The 22,753-nt window shown below is 38.3% G+C and overlaps 1 protein-coding gene across 1 annotated transcript in view; it reads right to left on the reverse strand.

Annotated features, from left to right (window-relative positions):
- Positions 1-22,753, reverse strand: part of ANKFN1 (ankyrin repeat and fibronectin type III domain containing 1) — a 66,360-nt gene that overhangs the window by 11,629 nt on the left and 31,978 nt on the right. Inside the window, exons 6-13 of the mRNA XM_026067579.1 lie at positions 21,747-21,837; positions 17,911-18,018; positions 11,205-11,304; positions 9,870-10,002; positions 9,129-9,245; positions 4,105-4,320; positions 1,770-1,936; positions 157-307 (exon numbers count right to left, since the gene is read on the reverse strand). Coding sequence (XP_025923364.1) covers positions 157-307; positions 1,770-1,936; positions 4,105-4,320; positions 9,129-9,245; positions 9,870-10,002; positions 11,205-11,304; positions 17,911-18,018; positions 21,747-21,837 — 1,083 coding nt within the window. The remainder of the gene's footprint in view (positions 1-156; positions 308-1,769; positions 1,937-4,104; positions 4,321-9,128; positions 9,246-9,869; positions 10,003-11,204; positions 11,305-17,910; positions 18,019-21,746; positions 21,838-22,753) is intronic.

Raw genomic sequence — 22,753 nt, forward strand, 5'->3', positions numbered from 1 at the left:
CACGCTTAGAGTAATTGGATACAAAACTTCTCTGCTTTTCTTCTCTTGCAACCTTACCATTTAATCCCTACTTGAAAGTTACACATTTTGTAGTTTCTAGTTGTGTTCCTAAGAATCAGTTTTTAAAAAGGTGMTAAATACCACAAAGGAAAATACCTGATGTGGAGGTAGATTGATCTGTTTAAGGAGAGCTTTCACTGCCATCTGGAGCTCATACAAGAACAATTGAGTAGGGCAGTCTGAAGTATGATCCATACTTTCCACAGATTCTGAGCCAGAAAGTGTTTGGATCCATTCCCACTCATCTCTGTATGTTGAGTCAAGTTAAAATTAGAAATATAACAAAAGTTCAGTGCACAAGGARGAATTCAGTGTATGTGCATTTGGGATCTGTTGATAGTTTAATCCTCATATAGCAAAACATTGTAAAATTGTGCAATCCCAATTGTTTGTGGTTAAAAATCCAACTTTGAAAAGTTTAATTTTTCTAGCATATGTACATCAGGCTGAACATTCCTTGCTAACATCTGAAGGTCCAACTGCCTTTGAAATTTCACTAAGGTTTTTCACTCCAGGTTTTCTTTTCCACATACTTTATTCCATATCTACCACAATCTTTTAAAAAGCATGCATTGGAAATGACAACAGTGACAATTACTGGGAAGTTCGTTTTCTGTTACAGACTCCCTGGTACCCACTGGAGCCAAAGAACTTCCTGTTTTGGTTTTCTTTTGCTAGACATTTACCCATTCTAGACCTGATAAACATGGGAATCATCTTTCTGGATCAAATTCTTAATTCACCCTGCCTATTATTCTGTCTTGAAAGGCTGCCAGCACCAAATGTTCCACAGAAAGTACAAGAAACCCCACTACAGGATGAATAATAGATGTGGGACAAATCTGCTCCGAAATAAAGATCTGATCTTAAACCTCAAGAATCAAAGATTGTTATAAGCTCTGAGGCATGAGGTTTTATATTCCTTCCAAAATTTTTGTTAGCATTAACTACTACACTCTGGATATCCTTGTTATCCATATAAATATTGAGTTCCTCTTTGAATCATGCAAAATTCTCAGCTGGTTGCTGAAACTGTGTGGGATTAAAAAGCACCAGAAAAAAAAAAAAAAGTGTTGTCCACCAGGCAAGGACTCAGCAGTGCAAATAAATGCACTTGCCCAATAAGACAAGGGAAGGAACAGACGAAGAACTTTCGTGGAAAAATGGCTTTTCCGGTACATAGCAGTTCCATAGCTGATAGCGTTTGTCTGAATACGTGTTTTCAGTTGCCATATGTTTGCTGTGGATTAGGGCTAGAAACCAGCTATTACACAAGAAAGTACACTGAAAAAACAGCAACATCCACATCCAGTGCTGAAAGAAAATCAACAGAAGGGGTGGAACTGAATTCACTGGAGGCTGAATAAGGGCTGCAGGCTATGATATTACCAACAGACACAGGGAAGATCACTATGACTGTGCAGAGCCCAGGATCAGCACTTGAGCAACCACAGCATACTATCCACAGAAACCAATGGCTTTGTATGTGTATGTTCTGGGGCCTTTAGAATTGCTGGAAATATGCAGGTGCACCTCTTTAGTTCAGCACTGATCTCTATAGTACACACCTGGGCCAAACTTTGCTGAAAGCTGTAGTTTTGCAATGGTAACTTGGCATTTGCTTTTTAATTTGACAAATTGTTTCAAAGTTAACACAAATGCTCTCTCTCTACATATATGTGTGTGTAAATACGTACATATTCACTTACTTGGAAACATTGCTGTTATCTCGGATTTTGACATGACACAGGACATTAGGCAACTTCTGCAGTACAAGAACTTTGATTTGATCCACAGAGCTGCAGAGTTTAAGGTAACCCAAATACAAGCCAGGAGGGAGGCGTTGCTGACTTCGTTTGTGATAGGAAAGTATGTCCTGTTTTAAGAGAAACAGTCCTACATAAAAATCTCATTTTTTTTCCACATAAGCGGAAGAGTATGGGATCAAAAAGCAGCAAATGTTTTTACAGCCGTCTTTTTGTTTCAACAGTGTTCCCAATTCGCAAAGCATTTAAGCACATGCTTAAGCATATAAATAATCTCTGGTAGTTTGGATGCACTTGGACAACTTTCTACTGCCATACACAGATACTCAAAGTTCTCTGCGTCCTGCAGGAACTGGCCCTAAAAACCTGAGGTTTCACATTCTGTGAACTGTGCTATTTAAACTAGCTTAAATAACACTCATCTCTGTACTGTTGTCTGCTCATTTCAGCAGTGAGCTGGGTCAGGGAACTGATTCAGCTGAAAACAACCCAGTAAAAGAAGCTGTTATTTTATTATGTTATTTTTTCAGCCAGATCAGTTCCCTGATTCACTTTGGTGTACAGCTACATAGATGGAGTAGAGCAGCACAGGGAAAAAGCTGTCTGCTGGGGAAGGCAGGAGAGAGGGGCTGCATAAGCCAGCACTGTCACCAAAGAAATGCATGTAGAGTCACAGCCTAGGTTTCTCAAAAAACTTGCTCTGTATCACTTGCTATCAATGGGGAAACCTCTATGAGCACAGGGGCTGTTGATTTGCAAAGTATAATTAATGGCTATGTTTTCAAAACAAACATCTTCATCAGCAAAAAGAGCTCGGAAAGAATTAATACTGATGGCATATTTGCTGAAGCCAGGAGACATTTCTAAGGCTATGTACAGCGATCCCCAAAGACTACCCTAAGAATGATGTCTGCTGCCATCCTTAGAAATGTGTGCCTTTGCAATGGGTGAGGATTAAGACACCTGGCCTTATGCCTTTACTCTTGGAACCATCAAATTATCTGCCAATGCTATGCTTGGCTCTGACCAACGCAATTAGACCCTCATTTTCACAAGCACTTCATGAACAAAATATCCATTCCATGATTAAGCAAGTAATACAAGAAAGGGTGGGCATTAGATAGGAATGTGTAAACCATTAGGGGAACATTTTTTCCACTAGGATCTCTGTGGAAATCTGATCAGGCCTGTATTGTGCGTTTCCTAATATAAAACTTTTGCCCAGATTGACATTTTTCTACACCTTTAACACATTTTAATACAGTAAATCTAACATAGATCAGGTAAGTTTTATTGTCTTTTGGAAATTTTTTAACGTTCCGAAAACCTGGTAATGTGTATTTTGATTGCCTGTCAGTTTCCGGTATCAAAAGCACAGTCTCTGCAAGAAAATGCCTCTAATTCAAAAATTAGCCACAGCAGTCATCATCTAACTAAGGTGACTAAAGAAGAAACTAAGACAACAATATGTCTTGTATTATTTTCAGTAACTATGCAACTCATTAGTTTTAGAGATAAAAGAGACTGGCTAATGACACTTCATGAGAAACAAGTTGCTGTTACCTACAGAAAATATTTATTAATCTTATTGTGAACTATATAGATTCAAGATGAGAATATGGATACCCTGATTCTTGATGGTGCTGAAAACCTGCGATGCTCACTTTTTTAAGTGGGAAGTGGCTAAGCCTGTTCCAGGACCAATCCATTATTTTGGCATCATTCTAAACCTAAAGTCTGTGCAGCATGTTATGCAAAAATTAAATAAGAGATATGCTCAGTAAAGAATTCTTTAGCAACTAAACTGAGCTCCAAGAAAATCTGAACCACAAAGAACAAGTTGATGAAGTAGAATTGTATGGTTTTAAACCATACAAGGCTTAGTGTTCAAGGCTGGATGGAAAAATCTTACAGAGTGTAGAAATTGTAAGCATCTGTATAGGTGCTTAAGAACATCCTAGAGAATTTTAAAGGGTTTTATATCCCTTCCTAAAGAATTCTATTGCGTGGTTTCCCGAAACTGATAGAAATTGCACCGTTCTCTACTAGAACTTAAAAGCAATTTCTTTAGAATCTTATGAATATTTTACATAATAAGGATCTGATCCTAGCCCCATTGGAAGTAATATAAGTCTTTGCTCTTAATGGGAGCCTTGCCATTGATTTTATTGGGCACTGGATTAAGGCCTAAAATTCTACAAGACTCTTCCAAAAATCAGTGCTCTGGCATATGTCTTAAAAAAGCAAACAACATAGAGTAAGAGAAGCAAAGCACTACCTGGATAGTTATAAGCAAGATGTCTAATGCTGTTGGCTCCTCTGGAGTTGAAAGGGATTTCCTCTGGCTTTGTAGTTTGGATATCTGCATCCATTTGCCATTAAAATATGAATAAAGACTCTCCACTTCTCTTATAGTAACTATCAGTATATTGCCATGTCGATCCTTGATTGGCTCATAATAAACTCTGCCTAAGTTGTGAGTTCCCAGCAAATTCTAGAAAACAAGCAAATTATAAAATCAAAATGTTATTTAGAGCATACCAGGAGGGCAATATTTTTTGAAACTTAGCTCTGTGCTTACTGAAATCAGAATGAGCTTTCTTGTTGACTTCAACAAAAGCTAAACACACAGCATTTCTCAAACCCTTGCTCTACGGTCACATCATTCAGTGGCAATAGAAGAAATTTTGCCCCAGGCTGCATTTGCGAACTCAATTATGGATCCTCCAGTGTTTTTGGTCCAGTAATTTTAGTCCGAAGTTTAATGGATCAGTATGATCATAATGATCCCTATTTGTGCCCATGTAAAAACAGAGTATGCAATTTTCAAAAGCCCTCTGTCGGTCTAGTGGTGATTCCTTTGGTATCCATGAAGCCCTTCCGGTTTCAACACTGAAGAGCTAGATGCTTTATCTGAACCTCTCCATATCCAAATGGGCGATCCGGTGCACGTCAGAGATTCAAAATTCCTCTGCTATCCCCAAATCATTCATACTGGACACTTCAAATGCCTTCTGCTAGGGTCATTAACTATAATCTCAGTTTTCTGTTCTCTGTTTTAAAATGATGCAGATTATTTTCAGCAACAAAAGCAAGAGGCCCTCATATCTGTGCTGAAAGTAAATAATTCTGGAGCTAAAATGATGGGGCGTGCTAAGGAACACAAAGGAATCTGAAGAGACATGGACCCTTTTCCTTTTACTTCAGATACCAAGAATGTGCTAGGCAAAACCGGCAGAAAATAACAAACTACTAAAGCAAAGCTCTCCAGGAAAATATGTGAAGATTAAAGAAAAGTAATTTTAAAAGACTCCACATAAAATACATAAAATACATATTTTGGTCAAAATCCTTTTCCTCACACAGTAAGGCATCTGCTTATAGGTGCAAACACACTCACTCCAGTGACCAGCCACTGAAGAGATTCCCAGATGTCTGAAAGAAAAATGCCTAACATTTAAAATAYGCTCATTACTTTGGGACTTTTCAAGAGATCTACAGTAAGCTGGATAGGGATGGGAGCTGTTTAAAATGAAAACTTGAATTCACAATGTAGCACACTGTATGTTTAGGGAAGTGTACAGCTGTACATTAACTTAATGACATTGTAAACTGATAGATTATCCTGAATTTATTTATTTGCACTTAGCAGACAATATTTATTTAGAAACTGTATTATTAAGCTGTTTATAAACTCTAGATAGTCAGCACAGTAACTGCCACATATGTGGCATAACTTAGCTATTTTAGCTTTATGCATCCCTCTCTAGGGCATGCTGTTGAAGACTAGCTACACTACATCCTCTTTTATTTTACTGAAAACTTTTCTGCCTGTTGAGGTTAGCCTCCATAACTAATTAACATTGGGTATCTTAGGTATATATTTTGTATTAATTCATGTGCCCATAGGTGGGACAAATCATTGCAGCCAGATGTTAGTCATCTAGTTGTCATATTGATTTAATCACTACAATATATGGATGTGCCTAGATGAAAGAGCAAACAGATCTTTACTGTCACTGACAACTTTCTATTCTGAGTGGCATTCTAGCAGGAAAAATGGGARTACCTACCATGAATCAGAATATATAGCTAATTCATATACTAAAAAAGTTTTGTGTATGCTCATCTTGACATCCCATCCCTTGTGTTTTGTTTGCTTTAGCTGTCTGGTGGTAACAGCAGGCAAAATTACAGTCCCTGTTGTCTCTGGATCCACTGATCTAGTCCCTCAGCAGCTGTGTTGTCACTGATCTTTTCCATTCTGTCCTAAATTCCTGTGGAGTCAGTCTGTTACTGCCTCAATAAAATGTATTCAACCATATAAACTTTATTGAGATCCTTCAGTTGGTGGATCCCATTAGGCTACATGCTGTTAAAGGCTGGCAGATCATTGATAATCCATGTGTTCATCTGGGGACCACGCTAACAGAACAAACGTTAAGGACAATAAATTTGCCACAAATTCTACAGAGCAATATACCCCACACGGACACATTTGCCGTATCTCCGTGCTTCAAGTTCTGCTTTTAACATTTCCGGTAGCAAGTAATAGCACAATGTACTAGGAATCGTGGGTATCTCAAAGTGCGGTCTGTGCATACTAACACTGCCTGTTAAGGACAATCTGCGCAGAAGAAATGAAACCGAGCTAACCAAAGGAACATGGGCTACCTAAGCTGAGCTAACCACCCTGCGGGGAACATTCAGCAGATACAGTTAAAGCTGTCTCTAGTGACAGCTCAGAGGACTGACAAGCAGCTGCTGCCTAACACAGGTGGTCCTCTAATAAAGGTACAGCAGGCTGGCACTGCATATATTTCGGGACATTTTGGGGAAATCAATCAAGACAGGTGGCTGCCCAGGAAGGCTGCTCTCCTGTACAGATTTCTTTGCCGAAAGATGTAAAACAAACCCCACATGGATATTTTTAATAATACTCACAAAGTATCTGGCTCTCATAGCTGCTATAAAACCTAGCTCATTACATTGACTGGCAATAACAAGAAGGATGGCTGTATGGCTAAAGCACGAGCCTAACAGTATGAATATCAACCATTCTGATTCTGTGATCTGCATTAACTCCAGGATTGTACCATAGATTTTTCTGGTTAGCTTTGGAGATTTCATTTAATTCTTGTGCCTCAGTTACTCTGTCTGTATAACAGGAAGAGTTGCATGCAAGCAGCCATAATGATATATGAAACACTGAGATGCTTGGGTTTTAGGAACCAAAGAAATACATAGGAAACTAGTACCACCTAAGCACTCTTTTATTATGCAATGTCCTCAAATCAATGAATTTTAGAAGAATACTATTATTATCAGTAATTATTTGCATCTGAAAGTTTTGAGGAAGAACATAGACACAGAATAAGAAGCCAGACATGCGGTACAAACAAAAGGTGAGAGAAAGTGAGGTCTGGGCATCCTTTTTCTGTAAGAATCACACACGCTTCTTTTTGAAAACGTATTTTTCCACAAAAGTAAATACTTTATGAAGGGTTTGCCTTCCAACTAGAGATTTCATGTTATCATTAAACCCATTCTTCAAATCTTTACAATAAAGCTCAAAATGTTCTGCTGAAGAAATCATGTCACAAAGTATAATTATTATTTGTGCAACAAATACTGGACCAAGACACAGAAGGATTAAGTGGCACTCAGTTATACCAGTAGCACGGGCTGGAAGAGAACTAGGTCTCTTGAAAATCACTACCTATGCCTTAACAATACGATATCAATAGCACTGTGCTGAGGAGTCAGCACAAGATCTATGCACCATTTAACCGGTCTTCATCTCTGTTCTTAAGGGTTTAAATACATCTCTGGCTGGTTCTCTGCACAGAGGTACATTTCACCCTAAAAATTTGGCAGCCCAATTAAGAACTTAATGAAAGGTTCATTCTTATTTCCACACTGACAATCCTATGTGATTTTGGTTTTGGGGGAGAGCACTCAGAACATCTGTCTTTGCTTAGTCCATTTTGCTTTTGTAGACCACCTTAATACACTATCCCTTATGGAATAGTTCTGTAGAATTTAATTAGGGATGAACTAAACAGGGGCCTATAAAAAACAGCTTTCTGTAGAAATGATTCTAAAACATATAGAATTTAATACAGAATGACCTACTCTATGAAAAGTTTTGATTCCACCAATAGGCTTTCATAGACAGTTACACCCCTGATTTAGAATTCTGTGTTTTACTTTAAAAAAGAAAGCCTATAAAAGTTAACCAATCTCTGTTAAACTCTACAGCATCTAGTGAAGAAAGTGGGTCTTGTAGATAACACTGGGCTGTGACTGTGAAGAACTAGATTCAGTTTCTCCCACAGAACCAGTCTGCTTATGTAACGTGGGCAGTTTGATGGGATCTTGGTATGTAAATCCTTTGTTTTGTTTTTTAATGTTACCAACATTAATTTCATTAAATCATGTATGATCAACCTTCCTGACCCTACAAGTTGCACATCTGTGCAGATAAAAGCCACAAGACACATCCTATATCCTTCGGAGGACTAAGAGGAGCACAGAGTGAGGAATAGTTCACAGCACGGAGGTGACAAGGGTCATCTGCCCTGTGGATGGGGCTCAGCTGTGAATGCAGGTGTGTCAGTGGTGACTCAGAAACACTAGGATACCAGGATTGCTTCCTCCTGTAGCCCAGGATATGGATTATCCATCAGCCTCACACAACCCACAACAGCATAGCCATGTTGTTTGTCAGACAGTGTAGCTCTGGCCTAGAAGCTGTACTTGAGCAGCTTGTAAGCCACAGGAGAATCAAGAACCCCATTTTGGCAACCTCAGCACCCTACTTGTCCTTGCTGTTGGGGGCAGAAGCTACCTACTGCTACCTACTACCAGGTAGCACAAGGGAAYGCTAAGCCTCAGTTAGAGTTTAAATGTTTCATTAATATATTAATAATGAATAGGTCTTCTAAGGATTTTGAGCAGTGAATATTAGGGTTACAACTCTTGCACTCCCAATCTGCAAACCCACAGGCTGGTCACAGGCTCACCACATCTGTGGTCATTATTTACTATTTCATATCTGTTTGTTTCCTCTTCTGCCACTATTGTTTCTTTCCTTTCTTTTTCCTACTATTTACTTTTAATGTAACTCTTTTCTTCCAGCTGGCAAGACAGGCTCAGTAACTCATTTCACTGTAGATAATAATGCTACTCCAAAGAATAGGTCAATGCAGAGTGGTGAAGCAAAGGACAGCTGGCAGTACTTTCCCTTAGATACCAGAAAGTCACTGAAGTTAGTAGCTGAAAATATGCAATGCAACCAACCTGTAGCTGTGCTGCTGCTGAAAGCATCTTTTGCCTGGCCTGAAGTGCTGTTGATGAGGACATGGATATAGACATATTCTGCCTCAGCCATCTGATATCATCCCACATACAAGACAGCTGCAAAAACATGTCTAGTTCAGTCAGTCTTTGTTCTCAGCATTTACAAAAGCAGAAATGAAAATAAAAGCATTTTGGACTTGCAAAAATCAGTAGATATTGTTCWTCAGTTTGAGTTTCTATGATGGCAATGAGTTGCCTCAATAGAAACAGATATCGAACCATAGGCACAAGAGGTCATTCTGTAAAAATCATGCACCTATTTCAGTTGCTTTCTAGATGGTCATGCAAGATTGATCTACTGTTCTCTGGGGTACAAAAATAGCTCAAAGATGTCTTGAATGATAGTATAACTGTAATATTATCTTTAAAACTTCCAGCTTTTTTTTTTTTAGGCTCTTCCCCTAACTGTTTATAAAACCTTTATATACCCAATTAGCTATTGTTTATGTAGTATCATACGTTTCAAATAGTTAATTGTGCCACTACCAGTGAGCCAGTCAGGATTTAACCCATATAAATGGTATATTAAAATTACATTTTAACATGAGTGACAAGTAAAGCACTTTGTCATTTAGCTTTTTCAATGACATCATTTCATATACTAAGAATGATCAGCTGAGGCCCATGCAAAGTCTAGCACCAAATCTGTAGAAGCGATATATGAAATTAGGCTCCTATTACCTTTGTGAACCACAGGAAATCTTGCGTAACTGAACTACTGTGAGAGTCATCAATTTCCACAATTGGAATTTGATCTTCATTGGTTACTAATAAGTTGTCCTTGTAAAAAAATATAACGGATAAGTAGAGTCCCCTAAAGAAAGAGAGAAACATTAAGTCAAACACCTTTCATGTCTATTCAAATCCACACCAAATCTTAGCTAATACAAATCTTAGCCAAAGAATCATAGATTTTAGGTGCTGAGGAGGCAAATCTAATCATCTGGTCTTAACTTTTGTGTCATACGGAGCATGCAATTTCAGCCAGTGAATTCTGAAAAATATTTGGGAAACTCATCACTTCAGATGATGTGAGATTACAAGAACCTAATAAATTATGAATCTGGGCAACTCACTGACATCAATTTTAATAAGAATTTTTCAGAGTAAAGAGTACACAGTGGAGGCTTTATGACCTCCAGAAATGAGAAATTTTACCAAAACTTTTTATCATTAATGGGCTTAAGATCTGCCCTCATTTACTTCAGAGTAAATCTGGAGTAACTCAGTTGAAATCAGGAGGGTTATTATGGATTTACGTTAGTGTAATTGAGTGTAATTTGGCCAGAATATCTGCAAAACTGTTTATAGAAATCATTCCTTTCAATATTTACCCTTGCAATTAGTTACATACATTAAGCAGTTGCCTTAGGGAATTTAAAGACCCTGGAGAGCTCTTCTGAAAGAATCAAACTCTTATCATAATACAAAGAAGAAAAAGCAAACTGAACACTCATGGCAATGAAAGAAGAAATAATCCAGTCTAAGAAACTTTCATTTGCTAAAACAAACCATCGAGGCTGAGGGTTGTTGGGTCATACTGGGTTGCAAACCTAGCTAAAAATATTAGGGAATTCTAAATGCACTGCTTCTGGCCAATGGGATATTAATATCTATTAAAACAGCTTATCCGAACCCTGCATTTTATGTTATGAATGAAATAAATTCCACAGTCTCATTACTGAGCAGTCACAGAGGCAGTATTTCAAAAATACTAAAGTAACTGTATGGTTGTGTCTGCATACAGTATTTCACTCTGTTACAATTCAAATCCATTTTCAGTAATAACAACGAAAAGATTGCTATTGATTTCAGTAGGAACTGGAACGTTATTTTCCAAACAGGTGCATCAATCTTACATATATGCAATTTTATCAGGTTTATTCTGATTGACTGCTGTTTAATTGGGAGTAAAATCTGTTTACATCTATTTTTAAGGTGCTTTTCACCATTACATAAAAGCAACAACTGTTAGCTAAAACTCAGCATATTTAGGAGATAAAATGGATGACAAACCGTTTCAGAGTCTTCACAAACTTGTTGGATGAATGGAAAAGATGCTTCAGGCTTCTAGATACTGATTGCTTGCGACCAGCATTCTGTAATTTAGAACTTTCTAAAATGGAAAAAAAAAAMCAAACCAAACCCAGCACTTAAATTTCAGTTAGCATCTCATAATGAACCTTTGTCTCTTAAATCACAATCCTAAATTTCACTGAGTGCCCACTTTATTACTTTCAACAGACAACATTTAGAGACGTGCTCATAATACAACCTTTTGCTTATATTTTCATGATCTTAGTGATATGGGGCATAAAACAATTTCCTTAATCCCAGCAAACTCGGACCTGGTAAAAATATTGTTTTGTTCCTAGGAAAAGCATAGCCTGAACCAGTACCATGTACTCTCAGTGTTCATCTGGTTGTTCGAAATAGATATGAATTTTGCAAGTCATCTCAAAAACACAAGAGTGCCACCAGTCAACATTTTAGGATATTGTAATTCCTCAGTTTATGCCCATATATACTCTTAAAACTTCTCAGAACAGAATAATTGGTCCCCTGGCAATCACTAAATAATGTAGCAACATCAGTAATCTATTCTAAGTAAAACTATACTGTCCCTGATTTGTCCCTCTATACTGTCTCTCATCTTTCTTTGTATCTCATTAAATGCATGGCCTCTTGTTTGGAATGTATCTTTTTTCCTGTCACAACAATTTGCACTCACCTAAATTGCTTCAGCGCTTTCACATTTACATTTGCTCTTCAGGAATCCGGAATCCAAGGAAGAGCTGTTGACTCACTTCACATCAAAGCTGAGGCCTGCTGTATGCCTGTAGGGATCTCAGGACCAGCTCTCACAATGCAAGAACAGCCTCAAAATTTAAATATTTGCCCAATATTCTAAAAAATGTGGTTAAACTTGTATTTATTGTTTTCAATAAATATGACTGAATGTCTTTCCTTTTTCTCATGTATGGCCTGAACTTCCCTTTAAGCCAAAGAAGAATCTTCCATTGCGAACTGAAACCCTCAAGCTCTTTGAAACAGTTGTGTCCACCTGACCCGTAAGCAGTTTTTATATGCCAAYAGGGGATATGCCAATAGGTGGCAGTCAGGAATATGCAGCATTGTGTATGGATTGCAGTATTGTCATTGTCATTGGGTGCTATCTTTGCTCAAGTGTAAATGAAAAGTCACATGTGTCTTTCTACATATGGCTTTTAAAAAGAATGGGCACTAAAAATTCTTTTCTTGCATTGTCTTTAGTGATGTCTCTCTTGTTGTATGAGAATCAGCAAAACAAACAGTCCCAAAGATTTAAAGTCTTAAGATATTTACAATGATTGGAAAAGAAAAACAAAAAGAAAAATTAACTGTGAAATGACACCTCAGTTTTCCAGGGTCAGACTGTTCTCTTTATCTGAAGTCTGGATACTTATCCAGATTGAATTTACAAACATTTTGAGGATCACCCCTCTCCAGTGGGAAAAAACACGATTCCTGAAAGATCTTAGGAGAAAATTGTTTGCTGCAAGCTGCTAATCAGTCTGCTTACATGTTCTCAGACTAACATATTTCCCTGTTACCTCTAAAGCAAAATAGGAGGTGTCTATCTGTGACTCCTTAATGAGTTCTAAGTTTGAACATTTAAAGAACATCTAAATTTGCTCCTGTCAAAACCCCATCTGTGGAAGTGCTCAACATATTTTTAAATGATGAATAAATTTGCACCATAATTTGCACATTGAAAACCACAGAAAGAAGACACATTGTTAGCATAATTATCACTCTGCTGAACAGCAAGTACAAAGAGAACAAGATTCTATTGGGGGTGAAATCACACAATTCAGATATATATTAGATCATCAAATCCATTGTGTTTCCAGTGCGAACTGGTTCTCCATGGCATATTCTCCAATGCACTGTTCAGTTTAGTTTTAACAGACTCAGCTGAACCCATGACTGCTCCTTTCATGTAACTGATCTTTGTTTTCTTGTTCTTTTTAAAAATTTCATTTGTTTTTCTAGCCATATCTCCACAGATCATTTTTATTTTACTGTGAGCTTTTTTCAGTATATCACAATAATGTAAACCAAATGCTACATGAAAACTCCTGTCTTACTGTTTCCTTCTTCCAAGGTTAAGACCTATTTAAGAATACTGAGTTCATTCTAATTATGCAGTTTTTATTTTCTTCTATATTAAAGACAGAGGGAATGGAAGAGGAAATTGCTAAATGCAAAGCAACATAACTCTGTCTAAAACACCCAGAGATCACAGCATTAAGCATTAAAATAAGAGCGTACATTGCAAGTGAAATATATGTTATTGGGCTATTCAGCGGTTTGGGTTTGCTCCACAGCTTCTTAGAAGCCAGCAGCAAAAGAAATAATGTAAAGCTACATGAAAACTGTAAACTTCCCCCCATTGCTGCTTGCTTTTGTTTTACTGTATAGTGTATTTAGAAGCCAAAAACATGGACCTGGGATTGGAAGATAATATGGATCCACAGGAAATGGAACATTAACAGTCTGTTATTTAATTAAGTAATAAATAACACACAGTAACCTTTATAGTAAAACATCAGTAACAATAAAATAAACTTATATTAATAAATGATACAACGATTGAGCTGTGAGCTCTTTTAATAAAAGCTCAGGAACAAACATATCCTGGCAGAGATTAGATTTAGATCAGGAATATTCAAATCTGGATTGAAGTAGGAAATTAACTATCGAGGTGCATTTATAACATCAGCCATTTTTCTCTTCTAAGGCAAAATATATAAATGTTTCTTTGTTGTTCACTTAAATACAACAGATACTTCAAAGCAGCATAAGTAGGTTGCAGAGGAATAGGAACGAAGCCGCCTGCTCAGGCTGCGAGCATGCAGCCGCGGGCTCTCTGCAGGAATGCCTGTTATGCGGTGCTSCTCCGCTGGGGAGGAAGAGCATTTGGAATTCTTTGTCCTGTCACTAGACAAGCGGGTGCCTCTCCTCAAGTGGGGCATATGTGAAGTAAATGCAATTACATCAGTGCAAAATTATCCAAGGAGAGATTTTAGCCCCACAAATCTGACAGTCTGTGGAACAGCTAAATATCATTTAGGGTGATGCTGAATAATGAAACAAATCAGCACAAGATGAGCTAGATCCCACTGAAATCCTAGTGGAGGGCATAAAATGGGGCTTAGAGTTTTTACTAACTGGGTAACTTTATGAAAACAGATCAAATAACTGAAACTTCTAGACAAATTCAAACTCAATTTAAAGCTACACATTTTTAGCAGTGCCGACAACTGCCAATGGAATAATGCACATGGAGACATAATACCATGCAGAAGTTAAGGGCATAAATAGCATGCAGACACCTCAGTAACTGTTATGACTTGAGATCACGATATATTCCATATTACCTCACCTCAAGATGGATGTCTTTCAAAGGGCAATTCTGTACCTCGCAAAGAAGCTATAGGCATGACAATCATGTTACTGGGAGGTGTTTTTTGGATTTCGAAGTCAGGCTCAGCAGCAGAAATTGTAACTTCTTAAATTCCCTACCTGAAATTCTCAGTCTATGGCCTGTTTTTGTATATTTTCACAAATAATTATAATCAAAACTTCTAAAATGCCCTATGGAATCAGAGATCCTACTCTTTGTTAAATGTAATAAAAGTATGCAGTCTCCTTGTGAATCAAATTACAACATTTTTGTTTCATTCCTGACTTGTCTAGTAAAAGGCATTTCAACTAAATTTCAGAAAGAAAATATCTGGTAAGCATTTTAGTGAAGAGTTGGGTTCCTTTCTTAATGAGGCATCACACAATTACTTAATCCACTCAGAATTGTTTAGAATGAATGATCTATAAGAAAAAAAATACTTTAAAAATACATTTGAAATGTTGCCAGGACATACAATTGTAGTAACTCAGTTATGATAGTCTGTAGCATGGTATTATGAAGACAAATGGATGACTGTTGTTTGTAATCATCAGGGTTTTCCAGAAGATTAAACATATGAAAGCAAAGCTTCCTAAGTAATTCCCTAGGAGATTTCATGATATCACAGAGCAGGTTCAAAAGCAACAGCTGATCTAATTCCAAAAGCTCTTAAACTCACTGTACATTCCAATGTATTCTTCCTGGTATTTTTGTAAGCTTGTTTTCTTCAGCCTCTGAAATGCAAAGCATAGGGCAAAACAGCAGGCTTCAGCGCAAAGCCTGAATGAACAGAATTGAGCAAGAGATCTGTGTGGAATCTGGGCAATTTAACCCTCCCAGATCACACTGGAGCACTCGCACACAGTCACCGCTCTTGTAGCTCCTTCGCATACTGAGGCTTTTGTCTGTGTTATCCAGATCATCTTAGATCTTTTAGATCTATTGCGCTCTCAGTTTCTTTCACCTCCTTTGCGCTCCTCCTCCACTCTCCTCTTCCAGCCTGAGCAGCACGCATGCGATATCCCCACAGGGGAATCATTTAGGGGCACACCAAGGTGTCAAGACGCCAGGTTTGAATTCTGTCTCTGCTATCACCTACCTTTCATTCTACTGTTTGTTCAGTACGAGGCTTGATTCTGCTCTCATTTATAAACCACTGCAAATCAGTGGTTGCAAACACGTTCAAAGATATTCTACAAATGATTCCCAGCTATTTACTTACATTTCTAAAACAAATGGGGGAAACAGAGCTAAAAAATATTCATTTATAATCAAACAGAAGCACAGTAAAGACTTGATAAATGCCAGGCTAGGTCCTCAGCTTATGTGTAACAGCAAATGCATGCTGACCTCTATCCATGTCAGTCTAATCATGCTAATTTACATTCACTAAGAATCTAGCTCTGACCTCTGTATTATATTAAGTGAAAACCATTATTGGGGCTTGTCAGTCACACAATAGCCTATCTCAGATCCTTGATCAAACTTCTCGGATTTTGCTGAGGTTGATAAATTCCTGAATCAAATTTCAGAGTCAAAGTGACCTCACAATTCTTACTTTTTCTGCAAACCATTTGTCTTGGTTCTTTAGCAAATTACTGAAATACAAGGGATTGACATCAGTCATATACTTAAGGTAAGTTCCAAAGGCTGTCCTATTATGTCACAATCCTGATTTATCCAAACTACACTACTACATTACAAGCAATTATGAGATTTTTATTTGGTTGGAGGCAAGGGTGTTGCTCAAGCTGACTTCACAATGTAGTACTGCCATATATAAGCTCACAGATCCTGCTTCTTACATGCAAGAAAATGTTCAGAGATAAACAGATCTTCTGTACTGTTGTTATTGATTATTTAAGGAAAAGGAGTTACAAGATCAGTTACAGAGTTGTCTGTGCTTTGCTTTTAGACTGGAGTTAATTTCTGGAGCAGAGGAATTTTATAAGTAGCAGGCACTGGTGTCATATTCTTAAAAGAAGGCATTTTCTGCATGTTTTTTATAACTGCTTCTGTTTAGGCCTGGTATGTCAGTAAAACAATTTATACTACGAATATTCTCAAATCTTCCATCATTTATTCCCTGTTGACTAGGAAGGCGGCCTGAAAGACCTGAGATATGTACTAACTTCATGAAAGGAAAACTGTACCAAGGAAAATGGCTTCTTTAATAGCATGAAAAAGCTATATAAGAAATAAAATACATCATCTGAATCTGCACTACCAAGACCACCTGCAAATGATAATGTTTGTACGAATTTTAATTAGAGAAACAACATTTTCTTGCAATATCTCCTTGCCCTTTCCAAGCAACATAGCTGAATAGTTTAAGTTGCTATGGTTACAGTGGGTTGTGGCAGACTGTGGATCATCATGATTGTGACATATTTGCACATAAAGAACAAAGGCTGCATCTTTCCATTTCAGCCAGATGATTTTAGCCCTAAGTATTTCTATGAATTTAAATCAATTGATGCAATTTGGAATATAACAGTCATACTAGGTAAAGAAAAAAGAAAACTTCATGGTAGTTCAACTCTTCAGTTTAAAATAAATTCCTTTGCCACAAAGCATTATTCCAGTTAGAAGTTTATTTTAAGAAAATAAATAGCAACTTTTCAACAACCCATATAGAACAGAAGTTTTTATATAGGCTTTAGAAAGAATGCCAAGCTGTTGCCTTGGCTCTTGAGCTATTAAAGGCACAGTCTGTTTCTCATGAATGAAGAGCAAAGAACCGGCTGAGATTCGTACTCTCTCCCAGTTTTGGTCCATTCTATTTGCAAATGTAGCAGTCTAGCCTTCCCACTGCACTGTGCAACTACTTTTTGTTATAGACTGGCATCATATCCACTAGAATACTTAGTGTCTTCCATTTAGAGGCAGCCAAGTCCCCTCTTCTGATCCAAGACAGTTGTTAACTTTTCAAAGTATTTATATGAAAAAACAAAAGAGAAATCCTTGAAACACTTTAGTGGAATCCTGTGTGACAATGATTTGTAGGAAAAAACAAATCAATAGATGCGTACAGCATAGAAGGAGAGAGGGTGTGTCTGTGCTTGTGTGTATTCTAGCTTTCAGATGTTTTCATCCAACTAATTTCAAGGGTTAAGAGCAAGATAGTGCACTAAAGTGATTCCAGATGGGCCAATATTAATATCTTTCTTTTCCTGATGAATGAGAAGGTATGACCTAGTTAGAAAACTGCTAAAATTACAGGCGCCACAGAGGCTTCAGCTGGTGCCCTACCACATAGATATTTATCCTTACCTCTGCAATTATAATGCTGATGAGCTGCTCGAACCTGCTGAAGGAGACGTTCCAGGGCCTCAGTGTGTCCCCTGTGCCGAGGTTCTCTTCCACTGCAGTCTTTCCAGTCTATTGAACAAAGGAAATAAACAGAAATGAAACACAAAGGAGCAGGAGAAAGTTTCAAAAATATTTTCTTGCCTCTGATATTTCTTGGCTTTAGAGGAGTCTTGTATCTGGGCATGCAGGAAAAAATGGCAGTTGTTTTTAAGTGTGCTGTTGTTACTTCTACAATAAGCTTCCTCTGCCTCATGCCAGAGAGGTAATTAATCATAATGATTACTAACAAAGAGCTCACAATCAGCTCCCAGAAGCTCCTGTAGTGACTGGCTAGACAACATCTATTTCTCTTCAGTACCTAAATGGCCCCTGTTACTGCAGTGTCAGGGCTGCTCTCAGCCGTCACCATACTGACCCTCGCAATACCTCACTGAGGTGACGTTACTGCTTCTTCTGCGTTTCACTGAGGCACCAGGAGGCTAAATGACTCTCCTGCAGTTATACAGGAAACCCATTGTAAAGCAGAGAATGAACATCTTCCTACATCCAGGGCGAGCTCTGCAGCCACAGCAGCATGCTCTGACTAAAAGCACTTTTGAAAAGCTGCTCCCGGCAAAGAGGACTGACCGCTGGCAATTCCTGCCCTCGTGTCTACAGTCTGCTCAGCACTGCACTCATGAGGCAAGAAGCTGCGGTTTCTGTCCCACATCCCTTCAACCTACAAAACAGTTTGTTTTCATCCTAATTTGTTGCTAGCTACAATCTCAACCTTAATCAAAAAAACCCAAAAAACAGACAACCCTATCACAGGTGAAAGGATGAAACTGTGTGTATCAGAGAGGAGTCTTCTAATTCCAGTTTTGAACTGTTTTTATATTTTTATTATAATGAGAAAAAATTATCCCACCACAGTTTCCTGACTCAAAGTAGTGGTGGCTGATTAGGGTATTAAGAGATCCGTCTGCCTGCAAAGGAGACTTGCTTCCCCCTTGCTGGCACAGAGGCCGTGTATGTATTCACCACCACCACCAAACTGTTTGCTCACTCACTAAGCATACAGTTCTAGTTCACAGTGCAAGTTCAGAGTCAAACATTCCTTCCAATGGGCTCACTATGCCAGGGATATAAATGGGTGGAAAGAGAAGGCAATGGCTACCCTGATAGCCTGTGGGCAGTCGCAACAGCTGCAGAGTGGCTATCCTGCATGTTGTATGCTACTGCGGAGATCAAGAGCCAGCTGCATTTACAGCTCTGTGTGAGGAGGTCAGTTCTCAGATCTCCTGTGGGCAGCCAAGAAGAATCAGCTAGAAGTCACCAACCCCAAGCTGTCTGGGGAGAGAGAGCAGTAGAGTTTAGAACAACCTCACGATTTCTCTAACCSCATGGTTCCCAAACTTTTTGGACCTCTGGATTGTTGACTACCTTCCAAATGACACGGAAATCAGACCAGCCCCCTTCGTCCATCACTCACATGCTAATCAATAAGCCTACAAATTTTACTGTCTACTATGGTTTCCTGGACCAGCTACACAACACTGGCCACAGCTTTCAGGCTGCTAGAGTCCATGTGTGGGAAACGGGCAGGCAGTGGCAAGTGCTCACTGTCATGCTACAAAGATGCATCTCCAAGGATGTCACCGAGCTTTGATGCTCTGGGATTGGAATAGATCAGGTTTAAGCCCTGAAGCTTTCATTTCCCTTGCATATTCTGGCTGCCATGACAAACACTTTTGTAGAGTGTTAATGTATTTACATTTAATTTTTAGCTTAGGGCCATATTCTGTTATGCAACACCAGTGTAATTTCAGGTTGCTTTCTTCTCACCAAACACAGTCTGTTTATTAGTTTTCAAAACCAATGGTGAAGGCAGCCAGGCGGATAAACTCTGCCCCCAGTAACTGCATCAGTAAACAGCATCTTGTCCCTCAAGCTAACATTGTGATATTAGTATTACTTAATAAAAATAATTTACATTTAGGTTCTGAGGGTCTCACTTGCTGTTAAGTGTAAGCATGTGTCACTAAGGATACTTAATGAAAACACCACATTCTTGCCAGCTATATGCAGTGAGAGCTGAGCCTGCCTAATGCTTCAGTGTTCACCAACAAAGAACACATACACATACAGCCATGAAGAAACACTGCTCTTTGCCACAAACTCTCCAAAGTTCCCATGCCTATGAACAGATGCTCCTGTTCTCCCACAGGGAAATCCAAAAGACTCCTTTTATTGCCTTGCTTACCTTTCAGAAAACACCACCACACTCATGGTCCAAGGCACTTCAGTAGTGCTCTAATGGATGCTACAAGCCCCAGAGACAGGGACTTCCTGAGTTCTGAGCAGCTGCACATGACAGTGTGGACAATTCTGACAATTCTAGGACTTTTTGCTACTCCAGAGCCCAGAATTCCTGAGACACTAAACACGGGAAAATGAAGTTCATTGTCTAGGTAGTTCTTGTGTTGATCCACTGAAATCTGCAGGAAACCTTCCCCTACTTCCCAAAGCTTTGGAACTGGCCCATATTGTCAGACTCCAAAAGATTGAAAGCAGTGGACAAGAAATAGGCAGGGAAGACAATGCAATATGTTCAAAGCAAAATTTCTTATCATACAAAGCTACAGTCTTAAATGCTATATGCCTTGCCAGGAGTGCCCTGTGCTGCTTGGTATATTTAGCTGACTAACAGGCAACTACTGTAAAACAGTCTTGTTTCTCAGCTGATGGAAATTTTTGGTTTGTGGGGCCAAATCCTGTGCAGTTACACTTGCATAAAGTCAATGTAATTGCATGTCACTGAGTTATTCAAAACAACTTCATGGTAGTGAGTCATCCACGTAACCAAGAGTAGAATTTTGTCCAAGGACTGTAGCGTATTTTTGTTCTCAAACAGAAGATTTCTTTAGTATAGTTCTGGCTTTATTCTGGGGTATATGAGAGCAAAATTTGAAGCAAAACAGGACAATAGTACTGCAACAGCCTCATTTATCTAACCCTCTCTGTTACCACTACTAAGAGTCAGTACAGCTTTCATTATTTTCTCACATTAGCAATGAAGGTTATTAAATTGTTACATTAGCCTAATAAAAACAAGTGCTAATGCAATAAAATAAAAAGAAAAAACACCCATTTTACTGCACTAATCAATACAAGGGAAGCTGTAACTTGCCTAGCCAGTTCAGCAGTGAACACTAAGCCTAGAAGAGTCACTAACAATAGAATGTGATTTCACAGATTAGAAACTGCAAAGGAAAAATCATAGTCCTAATAGAGTATGAGAAAACTTATCATAGGTTTGTAAAGGCAGGTAGGTTTTTGGACGTGTCTTGAACATTTTATTGCTTATGGGCTAGATCCTACCAATATGCAAGACTGCACTAGAGTACTTTACATATTGGATGCATCCCCCAACTTCAGCAGGAACTGACATCTGCCAGAATTGGCCAGTGAATGGTATCTATAATGTCACAAATGAAGTTCCAAATAGCAGAACTCTAGTAAGAGAAATTAAGGTCAAAATCTTTCTAATTTGTCTTAAGTRTTTGTGAGGTTAGTGACTAAATAGACATTGTTCCATCAAAGGACTGAAGAAGAATGAAAGATAAGGCAAATAAATATGCATATAGAATTATTTCGCTTATTTGGGTGGGGGGACGGAGCTGAATTTTATTTATTTCATTCCTCCTAAATGACATGCCAACTAAATTTATGAGACTCCAGAATACTTGGCTTTTTTTTCTCTGTGAAAAAAAGCAAAATCATTAATCAAACTAGGAGGGTAGACAAACTCAACCTACTTGAAGGAGAAGCATATGCAGGAGTAGATTTGCGTGGAGGTCCCCATCCTCTCATGTTGTATGCTGAAACATGTACATAATACCTCTGGCCCTGCAAATGGAAACAACTGAAATCAAAACCAGCGCTTGACTTGGAATCTTAGCTATAAYAACTAGATAGCTGTCCTTCCCAAAGTTGTTTTCTTTCAAAAACTCCTAAGTAGCTTTCAGGTGTGTCAACAGATGCATTATGATGGATTGAAATATAGTTCAAAGATCTCAGAACAGGTGATTTGCTGAGATTTAATGGAGTACACCAATTCCAATTGAGGAACTGCAATCTCTTCTACCAAAGCAGACCACTGGGAACTCTTACAATCAGACTTAAAATCCCCTCTCCCCTGTAGTATTTGACAGAGTCCATCTGCCAGCACAGAGACTGAAGAAGTTTCATTTGGCTGCCACTGAAGCTGGTCAGACCTTTATTACTGATTTTGATGTGTAAATTTAGGCCAATGGAGAGTGCTTGTAAAAAATCTAGGTTTTAATTTAAAAAAATTACATAATTCAGAGAGCGTGGACAAACACCCTCCGCTGCACTGTTCTTGATATGTGCCTGTGAAAGTGACTGTGCAAGTTTGTAGCTTTTAACTTAAGAAAAATTACTCTGTGTTGCTGTTAAAAAATGAAAATCACAGGAAATGCATATTGTGGCTCAGCTCCCTGAAAAAACAATGTATTTCAAATCAAAGATTTCTCCAGATAAAAGACTGGAGAAAAATTATTTTCTATTTTATATAGGAGCTTTTTATATTGTGCCCATCACTTAGCTTCTTCTCATTTTATGAATTTCAACTTAAGAGCAGAGTCAACCATGTAAAAACCCATGTTCTGGGGCACTGGCCAAGGGCTTTTTGAACACACATGCCTCCCCGTACTATAACTTTTTAGGCCTGAATCAGTGTGAAGTGAATTCAAAGGAAAGCATCAAACAGGATTTCAGAGCTCTGGGGATGGTGGTCGAGGGT

The sequence above is a fragment of the Apteryx rowi genome, unplaced genomic scaffold, assembly GCF_003343035.1.
Source record: "Apteryx rowi isolate R43461 unplaced genomic scaffold, aptRow1 scaffold_26, whole genome shotgun sequence".
In the NCBI taxonomy this organism is placed as follows: Eukaryota; Metazoa; Chordata; class Aves; order Apterygiformes; family Apterygidae; genus Apteryx; species Apteryx rowi.